General features: G+C 41.0%; 1 protein-coding gene across 7 annotated transcripts in view; it reads right to left on the bottom strand.

Annotated features, from left to right (window-relative positions):
• The window catches only part of HDAC4 (histone deacetylase 4), a 172294-nt gene that overhangs the window by 53789 nt on the left and 91512 nt on the right, over positions 1 to 26993 (bottom strand). For 5 of the 7 annotated variants that reach the window (XM_077313311.1, XM_077313325.1, XM_077313319.1 and 2 more), the window contains 3 exons: positions 23361 to 23599; positions 14858 to 15112; positions 8494 to 8680 (listed from right to left, as the gene is read on the bottom strand). In XM_077313311.1, coding sequence (XP_077169426.1) covers positions 8494 to 8680; positions 14858 to 15112; positions 23361 to 23599 — 681 coding nt within the window. The remainder of the gene's footprint in view (positions 1 to 8493; positions 8681 to 14857; positions 15113 to 23360; positions 23600 to 26993) is intronic. The other 2 variants (XM_077313338.1, XM_077313330.1) reach the window with 2 other exon arrangements.

The raw sequence follows: 26993 nt of genomic DNA, 5'->3' as shown, positions 1-26993 counted from the left end.
ATAAAAAGTGTGGAGTAGCCATTTATCTAACTAATCCACAACGAGAATTAAGAGACCAAGAGGGAAGATGTCAAATTCTAAAAATTAGGCTCTCAAAAGGCAAGGTGCATATATGTTAGAGACAATATATGCACCAATTTTTTGATATTTTTCAAAATATATTTGAACTCCAAGATGAAGATATAAAGATTTTTGTAGACATGAATGGAAATTTTGAACTTAAGATGCTTGGAGAATTAAACATCCAAAAGATCGAGATTTTACATCAAACATATTCAAGAATAAATGTGTGTTAGATATCAAATGTTTAACACTGAATTTAGACAAAGCTGAGAAGAAACTGAAAATATTTGTAGAATATAACTTGGTAATAGAATAGAAAAACAAGATGAAGTTGATTAAATCACATTCTTTCATTACAACATGATATAATAAATAAATGTAAAAAAGATTTGGATGAATTCTTCCAAATAAATAATGCAGAAGGAATTTTACCAACTCTAGTTTGGGAATCAAACAAAGCTGCCATTAGAGGAACCCTATTGGCAATTGCCACCAAGAAAAGAAAAAAACAGAAGAGATTAACCGAAAAAAATAAAGAGTTGTATTATAAGCAATTAATCAAGTAAAAATCAATTAGATCTGCTAGTGATTGAAGAGCTATAGAAAAAATTAAAATTTCTTAAACATGCAAACACATCTGGCCTGTTGTTTAGGGATGGAGAAAAAGGAGCAATATCATCTATAAAGTAAGAGGATCAAATTACATACGTAGAAATATAAATACAAGAACAATTTGTTATTGTTCTTTCAGGATTTTACAAAAAGAATTTGGTTTCATAAAATGAAATAAGAGAATATTTAAAAGATATTTCAAATTTAGTTTACAGCCAAGCATAGAAAAATTCTAAATCAACAATCCAGGATATTTATCAGGCAATAAGAAATACGAAAAAGGACAAACAACAGATCCAGAAGGGTTAACAGCAATGTATTATAAATATTTTGAAGAAATATTAATGATACCAGTACAAAATGTAATGTATAAGATAGAAGAAGGAAAGATAATACTTCCGACTTGGCAAGAGATGTATATAATGTTAACAGATAAACAAGGCACTGAAGCAATGTTTCCAGTGTCATACAGACTGCATGTAAATTATAAAACTCTGGCTACAGTAATGGCAGAAAATTTTTAAAAATATTTCCCAGACAATATATACTGACCAAACTGTCTTTGTACCAAAAAGATGCATGAAAACGAATATTCAACTAATAATAGATGCAATCAAACTTGTGACTAAGAAAAAACAAGCAAGGAAGATTTCTGTTTTTAGATGCAGAAAAGGTGGCAACTTGGCCTTTTTTAATTGAATGTGCTTCAGAATATGGAGCGGAATTCTGGAACTGGATACAAGCCAGATATTTGAACAAGTAAGCAAAGATTTTAATAAAGGACAATTAATAGAAACAATATTGACTGAAAAAGTAACATGTCATGGCTGTCTCCTGACAATTTACTATCCTAGAGATTTTAGCAATAAATATAAGAAAAGATAAAACGATTAAAGGAATAAAAATGGATGTCATAGAATTTAAAACAAAAAGCTATGCAGATGCTATAGTTTTAATAGTTTTGGACCCACAAATATCATTATCATATCTAATGGAACATATTGAAGAATTTGGATCCCTTTCAGGATATAAAATTAATAGAAGATTTTAAAAATGACAGATTTTAATGCAACTAGAAGATATCACAAAGAATGCAGAATGCACACGAGCAACTGATCATATTAGACATTTGGGGATAAAGGTGACAAGGCAAAATTGTTACCTTTAAAAAAATTATTATCAGAAGACTTGGATATTAATACAAGCAGATTTATCCAGAGACAAAAAAAATGTAATATATGGGGTGTGGCTAAAGATGTCGTCCTGAGAGGGTGGCAGGGCATCTGCTCTGCTATCTCTGAAGCCTGACAGGGGTCAATTGTGCAAGCAATTGGCAGAAAAGAGGAGGGGTACGCAAACCTCACCTCACCTTTCTACCCAGGAAGTTCTTGGGGCCGTCTCCAATCCTTTAGGGAGTATATCTCCCTGGATTATAGGCTGTCAGCGTTCCAGGTCCAGAGGACGACTGCCATTTTCTACCTCGGACTTTCTTTTCTTTCTTTAATCTTAAAGTATCTGCTTCAACCCTACATGATGATTTACCACAAATGAACGCTTTGAACTGAGGGGAGGACTTCGGCTGAGTTCCAAAACATCATTTACTGCAAGTATCTCTCGCTTTTTTTTTCTCCGTCTCTCTTCCTGCATCAAAGCCCTTTGTTTCCCCCCTCCTCTTACTCTGCTCTGCCTGAAGCCACCTCGTTAAGAGGCAGGCTAATTCTCCTAACTAAGCAGAAGAAGGATTCAAATCAACTCGAATTAATTGGCAAAACCTCTTATTGTAATTGTTTTGGTTTTCGGAGATAGAGATAAGAGCAGTGAATGTGAAAATCTCACGAGAACTTTGTGCCAGTACGAGAATCCCTGCCTTAACCGGCTTCAATACGTCACATGCCTGTGCCGGAACATTAGAGGATAAAACAGAGGACCTCTACTGGCCACTTGTAAAATTGTTTGGGGCCGGGTTTTTTTTAAGTCAAAATCATGTCTATGTTAAAAAGATTGGCTCATCTAATAGAGATACAAACCCAAGATTACAAAGTATTCTTAGATGGATTGATCAAAAATATCTCCAAGGAGATCCAAGATGGCAAGGAAGAAGTCTTCAATAGGAATGATGGATCAATAACAGTGACTGATGACAGCTTTAAACAAGGTGGAAAACCAACAGCAGAAGAGAAATCTGAAATTCATATCTTCAAGGAGATCCAAGATGCCAAGGAAGACGTCTTTAACAGGAATAATGGATCAATAACAGTGGCTGATGACAGCTCTAAACAAGGTGGAAAACCAACAGTAGAAGAGAAATCTGAAATTCTGGAGACGGAAAATGGGATGCCGGAGTTCTGCAGCCCAGATAAGGACACCCTTTTTAAAAAGACATACAGCCATCTCAAAGCAAGAGTGTACAAAAATCAATCAAAAGAAATATGGATCTGCAGTGAAAGTAACCGATTTAAAGGATCTCTCTGGGGAAAAAATTGTATTGATACTGGAGTCCAGGAGGTGCAACGGCCTCAAGATTTATCGATGCATATTTTGCGGGAAAGAGTACAACTGCACTTCCTACGCCAAAGGCCAATGGGACAGAATATAATTTTACGGGAACGACAAGATGTAGCAAGCCTCGAGATGAGACCCCCTTAAGAAGACCGAAAGCTCATATTGTTTTATGTTTAATGTTATACCGTATTCTATATTTCCATTTTTATGAAAAAGGGGAAGCAGTGTCTCTTTCGCTCTTGTTTTTTTTTTTGTCTCTTTTCTTTTATAGGCATATAGGTAATATAATCATTAGTGCTGAAAATGTAAAATGGGGTTCTCCCCCCTTATTTTTTCTTTCTTCTATTAGTGAATTGTCCTAGGACTAAAGCCTACACTGAGGATGGTTCTTAGAATGGGTCAAGCAAAAATTGTTTTGTAGATGTATTAGAACCAAGGATAAGGAGAAGCTATAGAAGACTGAAAGCTTATATTGTTCTATGTTTAATGTTAAGCATTTAATCTAAACCTGGAAATCTTATTATTCTCTGTATTAACAACATATACTGTATCCTATATTGCTATTTTTATGAAAAAGGGGAAGCAGTGCCTTTTTTCTCTCTTGTTTCTTTTTCTTAGTAGGCATATAGGTAATATAATCGTTAGCGTTGGAAATATAAAATGGGGCTTTCCCCTCTTATTATTTTTTTTATTGGTGTATTGTTATAGGGCCAAAGCTCATATTGATCTGTAGAAAATGCAAAGCTCTCAACTTATACCTGTCCGGATGGCTCTTAGAATGGGCCAAGTATAAATGGTTTGTAGATGTATCTGTATTAAGGATAAGGAGAAATTATGAAATCCTTTTGTAATTTTTTTTCTTTGTACATCTTTAAGGCAAAGCCCTACTTTCCTCTCCCTTTATCAGGGTATTGATACAGGGCCAAAACTAATACTGTGCTATAAGAAATGTTTAATGTTAAGCATCTAACTCAAACCTAGAAATATCTGCTAGGATAGCTCTCAGATTGTATCAAGCAGTTAATGTGAGGTCTACGATCTCTCAAGTAAGTTGATTAATAATAACTTTTCTTTTGTATATCTAAACAGGCTTTTTTTTTTTTTTAATGTAGTGGAAATGTGGATGGCTCTTAGACTCATGGCTCTTAGAGTTTTGGGCAAAAGTTTATATCACTGTGGAGTCAATGTGGGGTCGTATATTCTCAAATGATGACTATATTTCTATCTTTATGAAAATAAAAAAAATCATTATAAAAAAAAAAAAATGTAATATATGTATATAATGTTTTGACTAATTGGCATAAAACAGATAAACATATTTATTTGGAATGGCAAGAAACAAATAATGAGTTTTAAAATATTTCAAAATGAAGAAAAAATAGATGGCTTAGCGGTTCTAAATATAAAACTGTACTACGAAGCAGCAGGTCTGGTCTGGATTGTGTATTGATTAAACATTCAAAACAAAGAATAGTAAAACTTAAATCAGTAGATCTAGACAAAGGTTTACATAAGCTCCTAAGGATATAGAAATAAATCAAAATAATAATAACATAAATAAAAAGTCACAGATTTAGACTTCCGGGGAAGATGGGGGTGAGGCAGGATTTTTATAATGAGCTCCTATGTGCTCTTCTGTTCCTGAACCAAAGCTAAGCAAGAGATACTCTTATCTTGAAGCCCGTCTGCTTTATAGTAAAGAAGATGCCCATTGACAGTGCAGATCGGAAGTATGGTCTCCACCTTTCACTCCTAATCATTTAGCTGAAAAATATCATTGTAGAGCAGAAAAAGCAGGTGGGAAAGAAATCCGCCAAAATGTCTGACTGCTCTGCTCTGCTCTGCTCTGCTCTGCTCTGCTCTGCTCATCTATCTATCTATCTATCTATCTATCTATCTATCTATCTATCTATCTATCTATCTATCTATCTATCTATCTATCTATCTATCTATCTATCTATCTATCTATCTATCTATCTATCTATCTATCTATCTATCTTTGAAGACTCCTTTTTTCTCCTTCTTTGCAACTGGACTAATGATTTTTTGGAATCTATCCAGGTATTTCATCTGAAACAGAAAGATCTGCAGTAAAAGGAACAAAATGTTTCCAAGATTTGCAAATTCTTTTAGAATCATAAAGTTGGAAGGGGCCATACAGGCCATCTAGTTCAACCCCTTGCTCAATGCAAGATCAGCCTAAAGCAGTGGTCCCCAACCTTTCCGAGGCTGGGGACCGGCAGGGCAACTGCCCCACCCACGCATGCGCAGTGCGCAGCGCGGCCCTGATTCCCTCTCCCCGCCCTCCCGCAGTAAGAAGCTTCCCGGGCCGCAAGCTTGCGGCCTGGGAAATTTTTTACTGTGGGGGGGGCGGGGAGAGGGAGCCGCGGCCTGGCACCATGACCTTCGCGGCCCAGCACTGGGCCGCGGCCCACAGGTTGGGAACCACTGGCCTAAAGCATCCAGGATAAGTATCTGTCCATCCACTGCTTGAAGACTGTCAGTGAGGACAAGCTCACAACCTCCTTAGGCAGTCAATTCTACTGCTGAACTACTCTGACTATGAACATTTTTTTCCTGATCCAAACTCAAAACCTTGAATAGTCCTATTGCTGTTCTGAGCTTCATGAAGATGAACAAAATGGACAGGTTAAGAAACAGATTATTGGCAATATTGAATAAGTAACTAAAAATCTTTGCAGATTGCAAGCAACAAAAACAACAGCTTTGTGCTCAGTTTCTGAAAATGACTCAATTTTCAAAAGAAGCAGCAAGACCTTCTAATACAAGCATCATCAGAAATTCAAAGGGCTTTGATCTAATAAAAGAAAACAGATACCAATAACCCCAACAATTTGCAAGCATCGACTACTAATCCAAGATGGAGAATCTACAGTCTGCAAACTGAAACTGAGAATCAAAATCATGTCCCAGCAAGTGACCCAAGATGAAAAACTAAAGAAAATTTTAGATCCAAACAAGAATCTGGGAGAATTTTTTTTCATCTACAAGAGAACAACAAAAAAGTTACACTGGATTCCATTTTCAGATCTTCATCACAAGGCAAAATCTTCATACAGAAGTGACCAAAGGGACTCATTTGGGGGGCTAGAAATCTTTTTGGACAAAGGGTGAACATGAATAAATATAAGACGTTATTAGATAACATGGACAGGTAGCATTGATAATGAGCATTATTTTGATGAATCCAGATCTAAAATATTAAAATATTGATAAGACCAGCATGTATGAATATCTAAAGAGAGGAATGTTTAATGTTCAGAAGTAACCTTTATTGTATTTTGCTGTTCCTCCCAATTAATCTGAGTTTGGGGTTTGGGTGCAGGATGGAGAATATCAGCTGAGAGCTTTGACATGCCAAACTTTTCACTTAGTCTCTCAAGACAGGGACTCAGTGAAAAGTTTGAAAAAAAACCTTCTGTTTGACACCCATTTCAGTTCTTCACAGGAAGCTGAATTAATTGTGTGATTGGTTCATCGGTGTTCATTTATGAAGTTCACAGCATAATTCATTAAAACCAAAACAACCCCCTGCCCCCCAAAAAGACTCCTATTAGTATAAAGAATGGAAGGAGAGGGGGGGCAGTTTCTTTCTTCTTTACAGTTTGGCTTCCTGAGAGCCTATTTGGACCACACTAGAAAGTGGGTATCATACACAGAGAAACTTATCTAGGATACTAGCTTTAAAGCCCATTCCTAAGAACAGGCCTTGAAAGGGTCCTCTCCCCTAGCCAGGCAGCTTAAGGTGGCTTTGGGCTGCAGCTCACAGCCGGATCAAGTGGGGAGGTGGGGGCTGGGCAGTTTGTTAGCAGGCCCGAGAGCTCCTTAGTAGGCAGTAAGCAGGCCGGGAGGCCCTTGTTAGCAGGCCCTGCTTAGCAGGCCAAGAGGCCCTCATTAGCATGGCCAGCCTAGCAGGCCATGAGGCCCTCGTTAGCAGGCCTTGCTTAGCAGGCCAAGAAGAACTCGTTAGCAGGCCCTCCACCACAATCCTTTGCCCAGGGCCCTCTCCCCTTACCTGCTGCTGGCTACAGGCACTGAGGCACTTCTGAGAGCAAAGAGGCTTGTGTCCAGGAATGGAGGGCGGGAGCTGCAGGGGCAGGGCCAATCAGCGTGCAGCCAGCTTTGCTGGCTGCACCATGATTGGCCCTATTCCAACTTGGACAGCCGGACACATTCCACTCCCCAGGCTGTTTCACAAATATATAGAGGAACTATGTATGTGTGTCTTCACACCCACATGTAGTAAAACCTATAAAACCTATATCCCAGATGACAGGTTGTGTGGCATGGAGCTACATCTCTCTGACATCTTTGACATCATTCCATATATACACAGAATACAAAACAGGAAACTCTGATGATGGGAATTTTGCAGTAAATTTACTCTGTATAAAAAGGGAACATTCCACACAAGCACACATCATTAACAAGATAAAGGTCTCTGCATCACAATACATGTTTAAAATGAGGATGATGTTAGGGATTACTTGATTGCCAGAGAGCAAGATACCCCCAGATCCATTCTTATTGCACCCTTTAATGGTTCCCACAAGGTATGGAGCAAACCACCCACCAAATAAAAAACCCTGACATTCCAAAATATTGATGGAATTCAAATACCACACCTCTATTGGGATTATGGAATATCAGGAAACACTGATATTTTGGGGATTCAATATACCCAAACCAGAAAAATATTGAGGGGGTTGCACACCCCTAATTGGGACCTAAATTCTTGCATGGGAAAGACCATCTTTATCTCCTGAGAGCTAGAGATGCCTACATGATATGTTCTGTTTGCCTACCAGAATTGCCCTTAACAATCTGTGCGATATAATGACCGACTCTTTCCATAGGCCATTGCTCGCTTGCCTTTTTGAAATAAAAAATAAGGCTGAGGCCGATGGTGCAAAATGAGATAAAATTATATGTTATTAGTTAAATTGCCAAAAATTCTCTATGCGTTTCACCAACATGCTTCGTCAGGGGAATAAGTTTGTGTTGCAATAGAGTAAAAGATCGAGAGGTAATTGTCACTGGAAGAAGTATGCTATATTCTGGCATCCAGATGGCTTTTTGAAACAAGATTTAAAATGTATCACTACAGACACTATTGCTTTTGCTGTTTTCAGTCCCCTAAAGTAAAAAAAAAAATTCTGTCATTTCCCTGTCATGAGAGCATAAGGATCCATTGTCATCACACTGGGATCAAAGACCCCAGCATGATGAGATCATAGTACTATGCTATTAAGAATGTCACCAAGTGAACTTACAGAAAATATTTTTCAGCATTACCTGTTGTGAACTGTGGTTTGCAGGGTGGCTCCTGTACTGATATGGGAAAGTTTGCAGAAGCAGGTGAGGACTGGGCACGAGAAAGGGGCCGATGCCCTCCGAAGGACACAGGGATACCAGCAGCTTCCATGGATGCCTGGTAGTTTCTCAGCTGGTGAATGCGTTGCTGCTCCAGTAAAAGCGCTTGCTGTTAAGGAGGATGGATTATATTATCACTGCAAGAACTGTTCAACGAATTGGATACATTTTGGTTTGAGCTGACTTTGAGAAAATGAATGCATTGACAATGACTTCACTGAATCTCATCAACACTAGCCAATATATCTTTACGTTAAAACGAAAGTTTATCACTGTTAAAGCTATAATTCAAGCCTTTTACTAGTGCTCCTAACAACAACAAAAAAATAAAAACTTTAAAATACAACTCTTAACGGCCACTTAATATTTTGCCTGAGAAGAGGGAATCTTGTTTTTCAAATATAGTTAAATTGATTACCTCATACACCAACCTGTGTTAAAGAGGAGGTTGGCAAAAAACTTTGAGAGTCTCTGCTTTAAAGCACCCAAGCTGTAATTACCATTGGATTTCTTAGGCCTGAAAGTCAGAAGGAAAATTGTACATGTTAGTCTGTGGGCCAAGAGCCGAAGATTCATGTTATCGTGTAAGGTAGCAAAATCTCGTTTTGTTTTTCTGAAATGTTGGCACATGGATTATGTTTTCACATGATAACTGCTGTTGCTTAAAAGTTTTATGTCAAAATGGCTGAAACAAACTTAAAAAATTGAGGCAAAAGTGACGGACAATTATATTACTAGTAGTAACAGAACAACAGCAATTAAGCTACTTTCACAAGTGAAATAAACAACTGTGTTGGTAAGGGATCCACCGCATGAAAGATATGTACAGGACTGACTTTGTATGGACTATATTCTCCACTGCTCTGCTGAAGCAACAAATCCAAGATATGTCTCCCCTGACATCCTCAAGCTGTCGAATATACTGTTGATTGTTTCTGATTTCTGTTGTTCTCAAGTAATCTTAAGTATGGTGAATAGTCTAGAGAAGCCTTGCACATTGCAAAACTTAGCAATTTCAGTCCTATTACCATCTTTCAATGCATATGGGCTCAGGCCTCAAGTGATATGTACGAGGGGTCTTCAAAAGGTTTCCACTCTTTTATAGTATCATTGGAAATGGTGAGAGCAGGAGTAGTAGAAATTGGTTGTATCTGAGTGTCATGTGACTAATCCGTCTGGCAATCTGGCTGACTTTGCAGTTAAGAATAATAGAATCATAGAGTTGGAAATGACCTCATGGATCTTCTAGTCCAACCCCCTGCACTAAGCAGGACACTCACACCCCTATCGCTCATCCACTGTAACCTGACACCCCCTTGAATCTTCACAGAATCAGCCTCTCCGTCAGATGTCTATCTAGCCTCTGTTTAAAAATTTCCAAAGATGGAGAACCCACCACCTCCCGAGGAAACCTGTTCCACTGAGAAACTGCTCTAACTGTCCGGAACCTCTTCCGGATGTTTAGACGGAATTTCTTTTGAATTAATTTCATCCCATTGGATCTGGTCTGTCATACTGTCATACTGTGGTGCAGATGGCTGTAAAACTTATACATTGCACCAAAGAGGAAGTGTTCTGTCATAGGCTTTTTGTGGGTAGATGGTATGCATGGAGCACAAATTCATCTCTGCATGTGTGCTCAGTATGGGGATAAAGTTCTCTCTCGTAGAGTCTACTTTGAGTGGATTGAAATGTTCTAAAATGGCCAAACTAGTGTGACAGATGCAGAGTGCTCTGTACGTCCACAAAAAGCAGTCTAAGACCGTTTAAATAAACATTCATTATCACTGTCATCAAAAATAGTATGACAGAACACAGTTCCTCTTTGGTGCAATTTATAAGTTTCAGAGCTATCTTCACCACCACTTGACCACTCACTCTTACACCAAACTGCAAGGTCAGCTGGATTGCTAGTCATATGACTCCTCCTGCCCTCACCATTTCCAAAGAAAACAAAAAAGCACAGAAACTTTTTGAAGACCCCTCGTATATCTGATCTCCTGTCACTGTTCAAGAACTCAAATGGTGTAGAAACAACGAAAGATTCTACAAAAATATTCTTCCCGATTCCCGCCCTGGCATAGGGAGCAACTGCGAGCCGCGCCTCTTGCCGCATCAGGCCGCCGCCCGAAGGAGCCCCCAGCAGTCGCGCGGAGTGTGGCTGCCGGGGGCTCCCTGCCCGGCGGCCTGACGTGGCGAGAGGCGCAAAGTGCCTCTCGCCGCATCAGGCCGCCGCCCCAGAGGTGCAGGCCGCCCGCTGGGAGGTGCTGCCCGCCGTCAGACCGCCGCCCGAGGGAGCCCCCGCCGCCAGGCCACCGCCCAAGGAGCGCCCGCCAGCCGCGGTCACCAAGAGGCGCGAACCGCCTCCCACTCCTCGGCCCACCGACCACGGAGCCCCCGCAATACTGTGAGTATCTAGCGCCTGCTGTATTGGTCATACAGCGGGCTTGATTACTAGTTACTTAATGACTAAAAAAAAGTGCTTCTGTATCCTGATCATCACTCACTTCCTGACTTTGTGGAAGATCAGGCCCTGGGAAGCAAATGGTTTCATTTGAAGTCTATATTCTCAAGAGCTGCACTGCACAGATGAACAACAAACCAGAATCAAGCATTTTACCCAAGCCTGGATTTAGGAAACACTGTACTGATGGCTCCAACACCCTGAAATCAATTTCCTAGCTGAAAAACAAAAGACTGCCAAAAGCTTTCATGACTGGAATCAATTAGTTTTTGTAGTTTTCTCAGGCTGTGGGGCCAAGTTCTGGTAGTTTTTGCATCTAACATTTGACCTGCATCTGTGGCTGGCATCATCTTCATGCCACAGAGAGATACACATCTTGCTGTAATAGACCTCTGAAGATGCCAGCCACAATGCAGGCAAAACTTAAGTGGCAAAAACTATCACAATACGGCCCCACATCCCAAGAATGGATGTAACAACAGTCAAGACAAGAACAGTTTATGCCACCCAGAGCTCCTTGGAGAAACTATATTCTGCAGTTTCAACACTGTCTTCAAAGGCAGCCCCATATTACAGTAGTCAAGTTCTGAGGACACTAGTATTGATAACCATGGCTACATTGGATATGTCTAAAAGGGGGATGATCTTCCTGACATGTTAAGTTACCTCCTGATTTGACTTATTTTTCCAACAGAATTCCCAAGCTCTTAGATGAGTGATGACAGACCTATCCTATTCAATGGGGGTCATAACTCCTCCCATGATCTTACAATTCCCAATCAGCATCACCCCTCATCAGGATTAAGCTTCAGTATTTTCTTCCTCAATCACAATCTCCAAATGTTGTCCTAACACAGAGAAGGCTGAGTTCTGAGACTTAATTAATACAATGCACAGTTGGGTGTCGTCAGCATGTTGATGACAACCTACTCCAGAACTTTATACTTTACAAAGATGTTCAGTTACACTGATGACAATACTAGGTCTACAGAATTAATGAAGTAACTAGGTAAAAATGGGGAATAATGGACTTGTCCCTCTACAGCAGCAGTCCTCAACCCCCAGTCCGGAGACCGGTACTGGTCCGTGGATCAGTCGGTACCGGGCTGTGGCTCCTCCTTGTCCTCCTCCCTGGCTGCTGCCTTGGGGGCTGCCCTGCCACTTTGCCGCTGGCTCACCTTTGGTGCTCTCCAGCGGCTGCCATGGCTGGAGCTCCCCCTCAGCATGGCACTGCGCAGATGATGCTGGCAGTGCCCCCCAGGGGTGAGCGGGAAGTCAGGAGCGCCAGCGGGAAAGCAAGTGGAGCAAGGGCTCAGGCAGCAGCGACGACGTCCCTCAGCAAAAGACTACCACCCCACCTGGGCCTCAGTAAAATTGTCAAGCGTTGACTGGTCCCCGGTGATCAAAAGGTTGGGGACCACTGCTCTACAGTTAATACTGTGAAAAAAGTTGTGGCTAATGCAATCATCAATAAAACATATTTGCAGATTTAATTGACCTTTAAACGTTCAAAATTAGCCATACAGATACTATAGCATACTTTTAAAAAAACGTTCTTCAGCCATCTTGACGATGTAAAACTTATAAGTCACAATGCTTATAATGTGCAAACATAATCCATATATGTACCACTTATGGACGCAGAACTGGCATTTGCTACCTTACCTGATACTGACTTCTGCTCTGGCTCACAAACTATGTGGTTTCGGCACGTGTAAGATAAAGGTCCATTGAATTTTAAACTTCAGTTCCTAGGCCAAGGTTATCTAAACATCACTGTCCTAAAACCAGCATGGGGGGTGGGGAGAGGAGCCGAGGAAGGAAGGAGAAATATGGATGATAGAGGGTGAAAGAAGATATAGACAGGCAGATATAGACAGGGAAAAAATCAGGGGGGGGGTTCAAGCCCATGTTGGTTAATGACGGCCCTGTGGTTAATCAATAACCATGTGGTTAATGATGGCCCTGGATCTAAAAGGTTCCAAGAAATAATAATTTTAAAGTAAACAGTTTTCTCCTTTGATACCAGTTTTGAAGATGAGGACATTCAAAGCAGTTATCACTATAAACCATTACTTTGTTGGCTCTCCACGTCTATAAGTGCACTGATTATTACCTTTCCATACCACCTCAAGTAGCCTTCTCACCATGAGGGAAAATTTAAATTAATATTTATCTGCTCAAATGATTCATAGGATTGAATCCCATGAAAGAATACCAGATGTGCAAGCGGAAGCACTCAGCTTACTCTTAAAGTCTGCTTGCTCTATATGAAAGTAGTTTCCTTTTTTTTTCTTTTTGCAGGTACAAGACATAGCACAAGGTCTTCTGACAAATTTTCAAAAGCAGTTTAAATAAAATTATGCAAAATGGCCCTTCAACTTTCCCTATATGCATTATTTCACGGAAAATTATACTGAAGTGTTGCTTTGGCCCTTGTGTTTTCGCTTCAGAAAGTGGAACTGTGCTAAGGAGATTTTCCTTTCCACTCACTCATGCATCGCCGCCTCTAACCTATAACATGGCATGATTCATATTCACAAGATGGCTTGCCTTAATGGGTAAACAAATTGTTCAGGTTGATAGTTCACACAAATCATGCAATTTTTGCTAAAAATGTTTTCCTCATGCATCATCCAAAGAAAGGAATAAATCTTGGGTGCAAGCTGCAGTGTTTCATACAAGCTAATAGTTTTAGAGATAATAACAAAAGTGGCTTTGGCATATGAAGGGAAAGGCACCATTTGCCTTCTTCCTGCATTTTTATGTAAAACAAAACTATCACATCTCTTAATGCAGGAACAAACAAATAAAAGCAAATACCCGTTCCTGTTTCAGACGTGATAAAAACACTCAGAATCACAAAACAAAAAGCATCGCTTTTCCATTACATGCATATAAAATCTGGATGTGGGTTCGAGGTCCCAATGACACGGCTGTTTTCATAATTCTTCCTTCTCCAAATATATGCTAAATAAACTAGGAGCTTCTTTATATTAAAGTTTGGAGGGGATTTGGTGAATCTGATTCATGATTCATATATACTTTTCACACAACATATAGTTTACTGGTGGAATTTACTGCTACAGGAATTTTCTGCCACTAGTTTAGATGGCTTTAAATTGTAGGAAAAGGTCCGTCAACTGTTGTCAGCCATCATGGCTGAATGGGACTCCATATTTGGAAGCAGGATACCTGTGAATACTAATTATTGGACAGTTCAGAGCAGCGTAAGGCTCCTTTGTGCCACTTCTAGGGCATCTGGTCTATGGTGAACATAATGTTGGACTTTACTGACCCTGGAGGATTCTTTTAAAATATTTTTCTTGTGATAGGAAATTTTCCATCCTTTTATGTTGATGGCATAATACAAGCTAGTTCCAGACCTTTTAAAGTATTCTGTCTCTATTTAAAACAAGGAGCCCCACCTTTCCTGGTGCCTACCAAGTGTATTTAGTGAGTGGGCTAGCTGGGTCTTTGGCCCAGCCTAGATTCTGATAGGCCACCTGAAATTAAATTAGCTGTGCAGATTTTTTATAAATGCTGCATCTGCAGCAGCTGCCGCCACAAGTTGCATTGTAGCAGAGATTTTGTGGCTGGCTCTGCCTCCTACAGCAGCCAGTGTATTTGGGCTCTGTCTTTAGTGGCAATCACTGCACAGCAGCCGTTTTGCCGCTATGTTCATCATGCTGCTCCAGAATTCCAAAGGTCCCTATAGGCTCAAAAAGATTGGGGGTCCTCTGTTTTAGAATTAGCCTGCCAACAGCAGTCAACACGCAATACAAGAAAGGTATGCTCCAGTTTTAATGCATTTAACTTTACCTGTCTGAATAGCAATTCCTGCTCAGTCTGCTTCTGCCCCGGTTCGAGTTCTTGCGGCATCTCTCCGTCTTCATCATTTTCAAGGGGTTCTTGCTTTACCTGGACCATATTGGCCAGTCCTTGGAAGTCCTTTTGGTTTGATATTCTATCAATATATGCATCTTCCAAAAATGACTGGTGTTCTCGTAATTCCTCTTCTGTTTCTTCAGGATGGCTTTCATGCTGGCGAGAAGATTCATTTGTTTTTGGTATTTTCTGAAAACATGCCCCAAAATTTATTTCTAAAGCATGATCCAGGAGTCAAAGCACACAGTCTTATAAAAATAAACCGTTTGAAATGTTTAAGGATAGGAGAAAAAAATTCTTAGAATGTATTTGTGATATATTTAGGCTTTAAGCACAGCTAACTTTTCTTCCCACTCATTAAAATACACGGATTGGTTGTTTTATTAACTGGGAACTATGTTATAAAGCTGCTCTTAATAGTGTTCAAAAAAGATATTTTAGAAGGCAAAATGTTCAGATGGATACTCACTAACTGCCACTTAACTAACGCATACTAAGCACACCATGTCACATTATATATTTTTACTATTATATTACAACAGACACTCAAATTTTCTAGCTGCGTCTATCCTGCTAGCAATTATGCAGATAATATATACATTTAATTTTACGGCATGACCTAAAATGAGTTAGTTCATTTTATTCAGCGCCCCTTTTTCATTTTCTTGAGTGAATTAATATTCAGGAAGACAGCAACACAACATGAATATCAAATTATAACTTTTGGGGTTTGTGGCAGCTTTATTTATACAGCAGACCTAGCATCAGTTTCTTCTTTAGTATCTTTTCCCTCAGTGACACTTGACACGGTGGATGTCAAAATTTCTGCAGTTCATCAAATACAGATATTATCACAGGTAACTAATGTTTTATTGTAATTTCTGGAATCATTGCTTCAACCTTTTTAAAAAATTTCACATAGTATTATTGGCACTGTCGTATTAGATATCACTTTTTTAAACATTAGCAGAATATGAATATTGCATATTTCTAATGCTTTTAAAAGTGCCAGAGACCATGTGGTGATATCAGTCAGTGAATACGTATGGTTCTTTTCCATGATTTTTTCCTAAAATTCTATATTTTTATTGTACGGCATGTGTAGTGTAGCCAGGAGATCCGGGGATTGTCTGCCAGCCAGGCATGGGACGTTTGGAGATGGTTTGCCATTTCCTGCCTCTGCATCATGATTATTAGTGTTCCTTGGAGAAACTGCCACCCAGATCCTTGGAGGTCTTCCATTCAAATACTAGCCAGGGTTATCCCTCTTTAGCTTCCGAGATCAGACAAAATCAGGCTCGCCTGGGCTATCGAAGCCAGAGGTAAAAATTATATAAATGACTGAATATATATATATATTTGTCAATATATAGACAAAAGAATTTGGTCGGTGGAGACCATCTGACAAATGTGTTTACTGAAGTTACTTATAACTATTGCACAAGACAGCATGACAGAGCAGCACATGATCTATTCGTTCTCGATACTTCCAGCTTTCCAAACAAAAAAAGAAAGCATTGGCTGCATTATCATACTTCTAAAATGAAAACACATAAAGAATAATCTTACCAAATGCTAGAAACAGGGTAAATAATAATACTTAATGGATTGCGCTGACCAAAGAAATCCACAGAAGGAGCAAACCCAGTGGGCTGTCTGAGGAGCAACATGGAAACAAGTGTCTGCTGACAATATCATCTAGGTATTGAAACAGTATAACAGATAAAGAAGGAAAGCTGCCATGACTACTGCACATCTGATAAAGGCCACTGGCTGTGTAGAAATACTGAAGTGTAAGACAAAATACTAGAAGCAGTTGGCTCCCATTGCACATTGGAAGAATTAGCCGTGGTGCAAGAAAATGGACACATGAAAATAGGTGTTTGTAAATTGCAGCAATACAGGCCAAACTCAAGAGGAAGAGTCAGTTCTTATATGCTGCTTTTTCTCTACCCGAAGGAGGCCCCATGGCAGCTTACAGTCGCCTTGAGAAAGCCCTGATATTACTGAAGAAGAAGAGTTGGTTCTTATTTGCCGCTTTTTCTCTACCTGAAGGAGTCTCAAAGCAGCTTACAGTCACCTTCCCTTCCTTCTCCTCACAACAGACACCCTATGAGGTGGGTGAGGCTGAGAGAGCCCTGATATTACTGCTTGGTCAGAACAGCCAATGTCTCCCCCTGATGTTGCCTCCTAGCACTGGCATTCAGAGGTTGATTGCTTTCTAATCCTCAACTGAATAATCTTTCTTGATATGTTATCTGTAATTATGTAAAAAGCAGACTCTTAGAAGAGTGGGGGCCCACTTGTTTACTGCAGTTTTAGAGTCAAGAACTAGGAGCAATGGATTCAAATTACAAGAAACTAGGTTCTACTTAAATATTAGAACACATTCTCTGACAGTGAGAGCTGTTTGTGGATGGAATATGTTGCCTCGGAGTGTGATGGAGTATAGTTTTTAGGAGGAAATGGGACGAGCATCTGTCAGGAGTGCGTGATTTTTAAGTCCTTGCTGGGGCTGGACAAGATGGCCCTTTGTGGTCTCTTCCAGCTCTGTGAGATTCTGATGCCTCAAAGAGGTGGTTTGAGGAGGAATGAAGTACAGGACATCTACATATGCCACCCTGCCCTTCTTGGAGGAAGGGCGTAGTAGTAAAATATAAGACAGATTCTTGTTGAAAAACATGAATTTGAAGGTTATGCAAACAATTCCTGAAGAAAGCAGTATGTCAAAGTTGATGGCAATTCCAAGATGTAGCATAGCTAAGATCTCAGCGGAGTTCAGAAGAAAGATATATTAAGGAAAGACTGCCCTTAGAACAATTCAAAAACGTCTATTTAGTGGTAACTATGTCAAGTGTATGTAACAGCAAGATTTCTTAAAAGAATGCTTGTTAATGGCCCATTATACACAGCCGCCAAAATGGTGATTTCGGGTCACATGGAAAACGCGGAGGGGGAAGAAGTGAAGCAAACCGCTTATTCACGAGATGGGATGCAATGGCGGCAAAACCCAGAGTAACCGATTATGCACGCGGCGACCCCGGTGCCGCTTCTGGTTGCGCCCCGGTCACCCGGAAGCTGCGCTTTCTTCCACATTTTGCTAATGCGGCTTTTTCGGCAGCATGCGCCGAATCAGCGGCTGGTTGCAGCCAGCTCCGTGCGTTATCGGTGATTTTACTTGCCGCCATTCCACCCCGAAAGTGCGCTATCCACCCCCGTGCATAATGGGCCAATGGGGAACTGAGTACAGAAACTAAGTAGACTGGTACCATGTCTAGTATTTTGGGGAGAAGTAAGCTGTGAAATACAGGAACTGTATTAAAGTGTCACGGCATTAGGAAGGTTGAGAACCACTGATCTATAAGAAAATGTGGGTAGAATGCCCTTTCCAATAATGGACATTCATGGTAGGGGGCTAATTTTAATCCTCAGTACTTCCATACTGGGGCAATCTGACTCTCCAGATGTCAAAAATGACAGCCATCTTATTCCATCTGCTATAGCAGTGGTCCCCAACCTGCGGGCCGCAGCCCGGTGCTGGGCCGCGAAGGCCATGGCGCCGGGCCGCGGCTCCCTCTCCCCACCCCCCCCCCCGCAGTAAAAAACTTAAAAAACTTCCCGGGCTTGTGGCCCGGGAAGCTTCTTACTGCAGGAGGGCGGGGAGAGGGAATCAGGGCCAGGGCGTAGAAAGGTTGGGGACCACTGTGCGATAATACTCCTGAACACATGAAGCTGCTTTATATGAAAATCACTTTCTCTTGGTCCATCAAAGTCAGTACTCTCCACTCAGACAGCAGTGGCTCTCCAAGGTCGCAGGCTGAGCTCTTTCACAGGGGACTATCTGCATGCCACGCAGATGCTCTATCGCTAAGCCACAGCTCCACTTCCACAAGGCAGCATCCCCTGAGGAGCACATATCTGATATCTTAGATCTTGCAAACAACCTTGATGGATGGACAAGGCTGGTAAATTGCTGATGTAACAACCCCTTAATGGGAGTGTGTGGTAATACCCTGCAGTTCATAAATCCTGTACAAACAATCCCTGATCTACCTAGCTATTACAAAAATGGAAATTAAAGTGCCCATAGATAACTGTCTGAAAAATACAAACAGGTTTTCTGAATTGCCTAGTACTTAAAAAAAAAGTGTATTCATGACATCTGGAATAAAATGTTGGGTTGGTTCAGAGCACAACATTAACAGTTAAAAAATTAGGTTCAAAGGGTAGCCATGTTGGTCTGAAGTAGCACAATAAAATCAGAGTCCAGTAGCACCTTTAAGACCAACAAAGATTTATTCAAGGAGTGAACTTTCGAGTGCAAGTACTCTTTGTCAGACGATTGCTTGCACTCGAAAGCTCATGCCCTGAATAAATCTTTGTTGGTCTTAAAGGTGCTACTGGACTCTGATTTTATTGTGAAAAAATTGTAGCTAGCTAGCATTGTGTTTGTTATTCCTGCTACACATTATGAACTGCAGATTCTATTCTGCCCAGTCCTCAAGGCCTCCTTGTGAAAACCGTCACCTTGTGCCCCACCCCTTGTCAATTTATGAAATCTTATGTTGCATATGTTCTGTCTATGTAGATTATTATGTCGGTACTTTTTCCTATTTCTGGAATGCAAGGAGCTACAATCTGATCAGTTCGTGTTTTAACGAATTTATGCCTCTACTGACTTTATCTGCCATTCAAGTATCCTGTGCTACTATATTCTGGAGCAATCCCTTTCAACCTAAACTCAGACAAATAGTATCAGTCATGACTAAATGGATCTCAGAGAGAACAGTCATCTCCAAATAGTTTGTCTTTCAACCACCTCTAAAGTTCTGTATAACTTTGTTCTGTGATGATAAACTGCACACGTTATTGTTTTCAAACACTTCAGAATTGCCCGACAGGAAGCAGCATGTCTATTAGTTAAGCTAAACTCATACACTTCTTGGCTGTTTTGTTGGGGGTCTTGCTATTCATGTCCTGGACTGTTTGCTACCTTTCCCGCGACGGGAAAACACTATCATGTCATGTGTCTATGTACATGCTCAGAGTTTTGAACTACTAGGTGAGGATCTATTTTCCCCAAACGATCTCAACTCTATGCACTTGCATGCATGTGAGAATGCTGTTAAACACCCCTGGTTTCCTATTATAGGGTTAAATCAGGAAATCATTTTGACAGGAAATTCTTTTCTGTGTGTCTCTTAAATCAAAGATTGTCTGGGGATGGAGCAGTCACTCTCATCGGCTCCCTCTTCCAAGATGGCAATTGCCACCAGGAAGCGCCCAGAAGCTGCAATGCCAGCAGCTGAGCAGTGAAGAGACTGGCTGGGCTGCTGAGGCTCCACTGCTAAGAAATCCTGCTTCTAGCATTCAGCTTACTCCACTCTGTTCCCACCTACAAGTATGCATGCCATTTGGTCCTCCTGAGGGACAGGTGTTAAGTGGGGCAAGGAAGGAGACCTTGAGGGAAACAATGATGGGAAAAGATGCATATATAACTTCTAATCTGGTTCCCCCTGGCCACACCATGTTCCTAAGGCTGGGAAGGAGAGAAAATGGAACTGATTCGAGAAAACCAACTCGGTTCACAAATGCAACAGTAGGAGTGATGCTGGAACTCTGCTACCTGCTAACCAGCATAATTAGGAAGCCCCCTCCTATGGTGCCTTAGCAGAAGGTCATTGCCTGATACCAAGAGGAAGCACAGCCCATGATGGCGCCATCCAGAACCACAGCTCCTCTGATTGGGAATGCTCAGCAGGCAAGACAGAATGAAGAAAGCCTTTCCGTTGTAATATGAGCCAATTAAAATGACACAGTTGAACTGCAGTATGCTTTGCTTTCAAACAGGTTGCTCCACTTATTGTTCCAAATTTTGTTTTTATTCATAAAATACGTTTGGAAAGCTGCAATCTCCAAACCACTTCAGCACACTAGCTTGAATGAAGTATGGATCCGGCAATAGTACAGCAGTGGCACAATTACAGAAGTATAAACATGACATGAAGAGGTTGCTGTGACCGTTTTCTCATTGCTTTGTTATAAACATTCTTTCAAAAGTCGTCTTTCTTTATTCCAAGCAGCAAAGCTTTAGGTTCATTCAAGGCATGGATCTAGGTGGCCAGATCAGCTGAGTGCAAGCTTTCTTCTGGGATGATCTGTGTGCATGTGGCAGCATTAACTTCCTTCTCCAATAACGCTGGGGCTAGTACAATTCCTAGGCTTTTAACCAAGTCCACAAGGGTCAGCTGATCAGCCTATGAATCACTACAACAATTTTGCTCATTACCATCCTGCAAGATCAAGAACTGTCCAAATAGATGCCTTCTCTATAGTGGTCCATGGAATGGCTTGCCTCAGAGGGCTGGGAACAGGCCCAGTGCTCCAGGTCAGTGGTCCCCAACCTTTTTCAGGCCGGGGACTGGGGGGGTGGAGAGGGAGGCCCAGGGATTGGGGGGGAGAGGGAGAGTGGTGCTTGCCGCGCGGCGCTCCTCAGCGGGTGCAAACGCGCAGGCACGGACCTGCCATGCCTGCGCCTTTGCTCCCGCACCTCCCCCCCACAGCGTAGCGAGCACTGCTCTCCCTCTCCTCCCCCTGGTCCCCGGGCCTCCCTCTCCCCTAGGCTTGAGCAATTCGGTCGCCGAAGCGGTGCCCATGCCTCCCTCCCCCACCACCACGGCCCGGTACCGAGGGCTCCATGGCCCGGTACTGGGTCACGGCCCGGGGATTGGGGAACACTGTTCCAGGTGACTGGCAAACGCTGCAAAACAGAATTGTTTAGGAGGGCATTTTTATAAAAACAGAAACAGAGCAACATCATAAAAGATTGCTTCAGTTAAATGCATTTTAGTTCCAGTTATGTGATACCATAACATTCAGCATTGTTTAATAGGTCAGATTTTAGTAAGTTTTAGTTCAGACAACTGCTTTCCCCCCAAATTTCTGCAAGCCTAGTCCTAGTTTGAAATAAAATGCACTTGAGTCTCAGTGAGAAAGCTGGACTCTAAAAAATAAAAAAAAATAATATATTGCCTAGTGATAGTGAACTGACCATGATGCCCCAAGCTAGCCTGATCTCATCAGCACTCAGAACCTGAATATGTTTGACTCTGATTAGCATTGGGATGACAGACCTCCAAGAAACACCAGGGTCTCTACACAGAGGCAGGCAATGACAAAAGTTGTTTAACTCTTTCCTTGAAAACATGAATCGATGGCACTTTCTACCACCAGAGCAATAGTGGTTCTTTCGTTTCTTTAAACCCCTCACTGAAGAGTATCTGGAAAAAAATATGCACCAGAAATACCACAACAGCAGACTGAAAACCAAAGCATGATTTCTGGATTTCCTGCTTTGAGAGAGAGGCTTGGGAAGGACGACTACAGCGAAGAGGAATCACATGACTCATTTCAGGAAAACTCATTAAAAACACTGCTAAGAAAATCCTGGTTTATATTTCTAACAGCTCTTTCAATCACAATTGTGTCCAGTAGTTTTGCATTTATATACAGTTGTACACCCAAATGAAAAAACAAAATAAAACAGATGTATATCTCCATCAATAAACTCATCACATTCTACAGCAGTGGTTCTCAACCTGGGGGTCGAACGGCCCTTTCTCAGGGGTTGCGGCAGGGGGAACAGCTTGGCTGGGAGAGGGGGTGCCACTACTGTTGCCGCTCCTCCTGAAGGTGCCTGCTAATTTATATACAATTTATAAACAATCATGAACAATGGATCTTCACGCCATTGGTCAGATTCAGTTTAATTGCTGTGAAAGAACACCTGCATAATTTTATGGCTGGGGGTCACCATAACATGAGGAACTGTATTAAAGGGTCGTGGCATTAGGAAGGTTGGGAACCACTGTTCTATAGTATGATGCAACTAACACTTCTCTGTGTATGGGAAATGTAGCATATCAACAAGAGGGATACAGAAACAAAGTTGCCATCTGGCTTTAAAAAGATTCTTGGAACATCAGACATGATACTTAATGTAATTTCTCCCAGCCTTCATATACTTACTAAAGTAACATACATTTCAGAAACAGAATGAGATAAATTGTGCAGCAAAGGGACTTAGAACAAGCCTGTCAGACCTACACCCATGAACATAGCATCAGAAGTACCTAGTACAAATCCACTCACTATTTATGGCTATTATTTGCATGCAGAATGTTATTCTAGGGAACACATTTCATAAACATAAAACTTTTATTCAGATAGTTCTGCTAATCAGGTTGAGGAGACAACATTTTGTCCACACGTGCAATCTGTCTCCCCACCCTGCCCCATGTTCTCTAAACGAGATCTAACAATAAGCCATCCAAAGATGAACACAACTGACATTACTATAAGCCATGCATATTATAGCAGAAAGCTATATAAGTGCATTAAAATTGCATGAGCAAGAACAGGCAATCAGTGAACCTACCTTGTTAATGTGCAGCTGCTGCTGCTGAAATTGCTGTTTGTGTTTTTCTAAGAACTGCTGATGTTGTTGTTGAATCACTAATTGCTGTAGGGCCTGTGCATTCTGGGGAAGAGGAGCAGACTGTGTACGGCCCAGAGGGCGATGTTGTCGCAGTTTGTGTATGGAGGGAGAGAGCCGATCCGCGCCCACCAGGGATTGCGCATGGAGGGGGAGTGCCCCTAGTCCTGAAAGATACCAGTCTGAAGATAATATGGAGAAAAACAGTAGAGAAAAAAAAAAGGAAGAGGAGAGGAAGGGAGAAAACAGCTTTTGAGTAAATCTCACGGTGATAGTAATATGCGATGAAACCAGCCACGCTGTCATTTTGTTCTAGTGAAAACCTTTAGAAATAGAAGTGCTTTCAGCTAAAGAATGTTTTATTTGTATACATACTCCCACACACACCCATGCATATAAATATGAGTGAGAAAGAACATGCTTTCACAGTCAAAGCTCACATGAAATTTAGATGTGAAGCTGAACAATAAACAACTTTACCTAAGTATTAATATAAATGTCAAGAGGGAGCTGGGCTAAATAGAAAAAGGGCAATTTTGTCTCCTAGTGACAGATAGTGGGTTTGGGCCACTGGGTGACACAATGCTAGACTGGATGGGCCACTGGCCTGACCCAACCTGGCTTCTCTTATGTTCTGTTATGCTCAATCCCAACTATCACAAATCAGCACAGTTTTCCCTTGCATAGAAAAATGAATGCCACTGGTTTCAAATGACACAAAGAAACCAGCAGCCCCTTTTCCAGAGTGGGAAACTGTCCTGATTTACTTAGGTATTAACTGAAGCTGGTTTTATTATCTGCTTAGTAGAGTTCTTCTGGCTTGTTTTAATATTGATAAACTTACGGTTGGCATTTTCATGATTGTATTACTTTGTTTTTTCCTTGCGAGTCACTTCAAGTGGGTCTCTGCATACACATTTTAAAACAAATAAGATGTGGCGATTGCTGCTAGTTATTAGAGGTTTATGAAGGGTATCTATTAGTGGTCATAAGCTATGACAGCTAATCATAGCTTCCAAGTCTGAATGCAACAGACCTTTGAACGCCAGCTGTTGAAACTAAACTGCAGGGCGTGACCTCCTTTGGGGTTAGGCCTCTGATTGGCCATTCTTGAAATCAGGATGCTGGACTAGAATGACCTTTGAGCTGGCACAGCAGAAGTCTCACTAATTAGTCATTGAGTTGTGGCTGCTGTCATGTAGCCCCTCTACCCCTTTAATTTACCTAGTTTTGGCTAGGCTACATGGTTTCTTTACACTTTAATTTTCCAGTAGCTCCTATCCACCCTGGCCCCTCATTCATTCCAGGTTGTTTTGGTCTGATGCAGCGGAGTCTGGCTCCACCAAGGAAACCAGCTCTATACTTCACAGCACGTTATCTGTAGGCTTGAGTATTATGTCTTGGACCAAATGGTTGGCAGCTGGGTGCAGAAGATTTATTTTAACTTTGTAGATAAAAGACTGTATTTTGTGAGAAAGGATTTTGGCAGGAAAAATGTACATTTGTTGGAGGGGAAGGGGGGTTACCTATATGAACCCCAGGCTTGGCTTAACAATGCTCTTAGCAATGCTCTTTCGCAATGTGCCCTGATGTACCCTTTTTGGTTCTAATAAAAGAGCTTTGTACTTTTTTCTTATAAGAAATGTCTCAGCCCATTCCATGTCCTGGAGAAGAGCATGCCACATTCATGACAGTGTGCTAAGAACCCATTATTACCTTTACTGGGGCTGGTAGAAGTGACAACTGACAAATGGCAGCAGCTGCCCCCTCAGTCAGGGCCGAGGTCAACCCCCAGTTCAAGCATCAGTGAGGAAGAGACCATCCTCTATCACATGCTCCTGCTGGGAGGGTGTCCTTGCTGAGTGAGGCAAGTCAACTGATGGCTACTGTCTAACTGCTGGGGGCAGAACAACAATTCACAGCTATAATCGAGAATCCATTAGTGGTCAGACTTCAAATAAGCTCACAGGTTTCCCAGGGGCTTGTATTCAGTGCTTTCAAACATGGGGCTTTTAACAGGGGAGTTGAGCTGAAAAATTCAAGCAAGGGACTTTGAGGGAGCAAAAGATACCTCCAAAGTCAGAGTTTCCTAAACAACTGGACATACAAGGTTCAAATCAGTGACCATAAAGTCACCACATCCCAATGGCACATAACTGGGAGTTCTTGGGGAGCTCAATTGTGAAACAGTTGATCTATTAATCTGTAAATGTAATTTATCACACAAATCAGTCACTACTAGAAGACTACTGAAGAGTAGCAAGTATTACACTGATTTTTAAAAGGGGCAGCCAGGAAATTAAAGGTCAGTTAGACTGTCTGTCCCATGATAATCAGTACAAAGTCTGCTCAGTGAAAATTAACATGGGCTCTGCAAAGGGAAATCCTATCTAATCAACCTTTTGAGCTTCTTTTAAAAAGTAGACAAGCACATAGATGCGGCAGCCACTATAGATGCGGCAGTAATGCGGCAGCCACTATAAAATGGTTTGTTGGAAATAAGGAAATCAATCGAGTTAAATACCTGGGTATCACTGGGTCAACCCATTAAACCCAAAGAATAAATTTGGCCAAATGTTCCTCTGTCCAAATTAAACAATTTTATGTTAGTAAAAATAACCAATTTCTTCCTACTGCAATAACAACTTTGAATGCTAAAATATCATTGCAATTTACATACCCATATGCATAAAAGTATTCAATAACAATATTGAGGGCGTCCAGGGAAATTACTTTAATCACCTCTTAGGTGCTATTTCCACAGAACTGGGCCAACAGTTTTTGGAAACTATAGCCTGGATCAAAATATACTTTAGAGCTAAGCCAGAATGTTTAATTCTACATTTAAAAAACAACTCTCATTTCTCCTCTTGGTTTTCTGTTGTTCAATTAAAAATCTCTCAAATTGGACTATTAATTGGTTTCCTTCTACTTTCTAATGAATTATCCATCTTTTGTGTCAGAAAACAGAAACTATTGGACTATGAATTCACAAAACCGTTTCCCTCTCAACATCATATATGCTTTCCCGCTAAATCTGATTTACAAATTCAGCCTGGACGGACGGCTCATTACTACTATAATTTAGATAACCCTTTCCATCCCAGAGCTGCCAGGATGAATGTTCTCCCTTCAAAGGTGTTAGTTGGGAGATAGATTCCATTTCAGAAGAGGCTGTTTCTGTTCTGTAAACTCAATGGATACAACTCAACACATCATTCTAGATTGCCAGCTCCATGAGGTTCCCTGTAAAGAACGTTCCCCTTTATTACATTCCTAAGGTCTTTTAACTAAGGAAAATGCATTCCAATATCTATTAAATAACTATTCCCCTGAGATTACAGCTACAGTCACTAAAGTTTCTAGCTGAAGTACTTACAGCCAGAAGTAAGTTCTTCTAGTGTATTACTCTTTCATCTGTTTTGCTGTTGTCTATTTATATTTTCTCTTGCTCTGACCTTCTGCCATATATATGTTGCAATATTCTGATATGCCAATAAAGGTGAAGGAAGGAATACAGAACAGTGATGCAGCAGACACTATGTACTTGGACTTTCAAAAGGCTTGAAAGACTCC

This window comes from Paroedura picta, chromosome 1 (assembly GCF_049243985.1).
Source record: "Paroedura picta isolate Pp20150507F chromosome 1, Ppicta_v3.0, whole genome shotgun sequence".
NCBI lineage: Eukaryota > Metazoa > Chordata > Lepidosauria > Squamata > Gekkonidae > Paroedura > Paroedura picta.
Note: the sequence above shows the minus strand (reverse complement) of the source record. Positions and strands in the feature narration are given on the sequence as shown.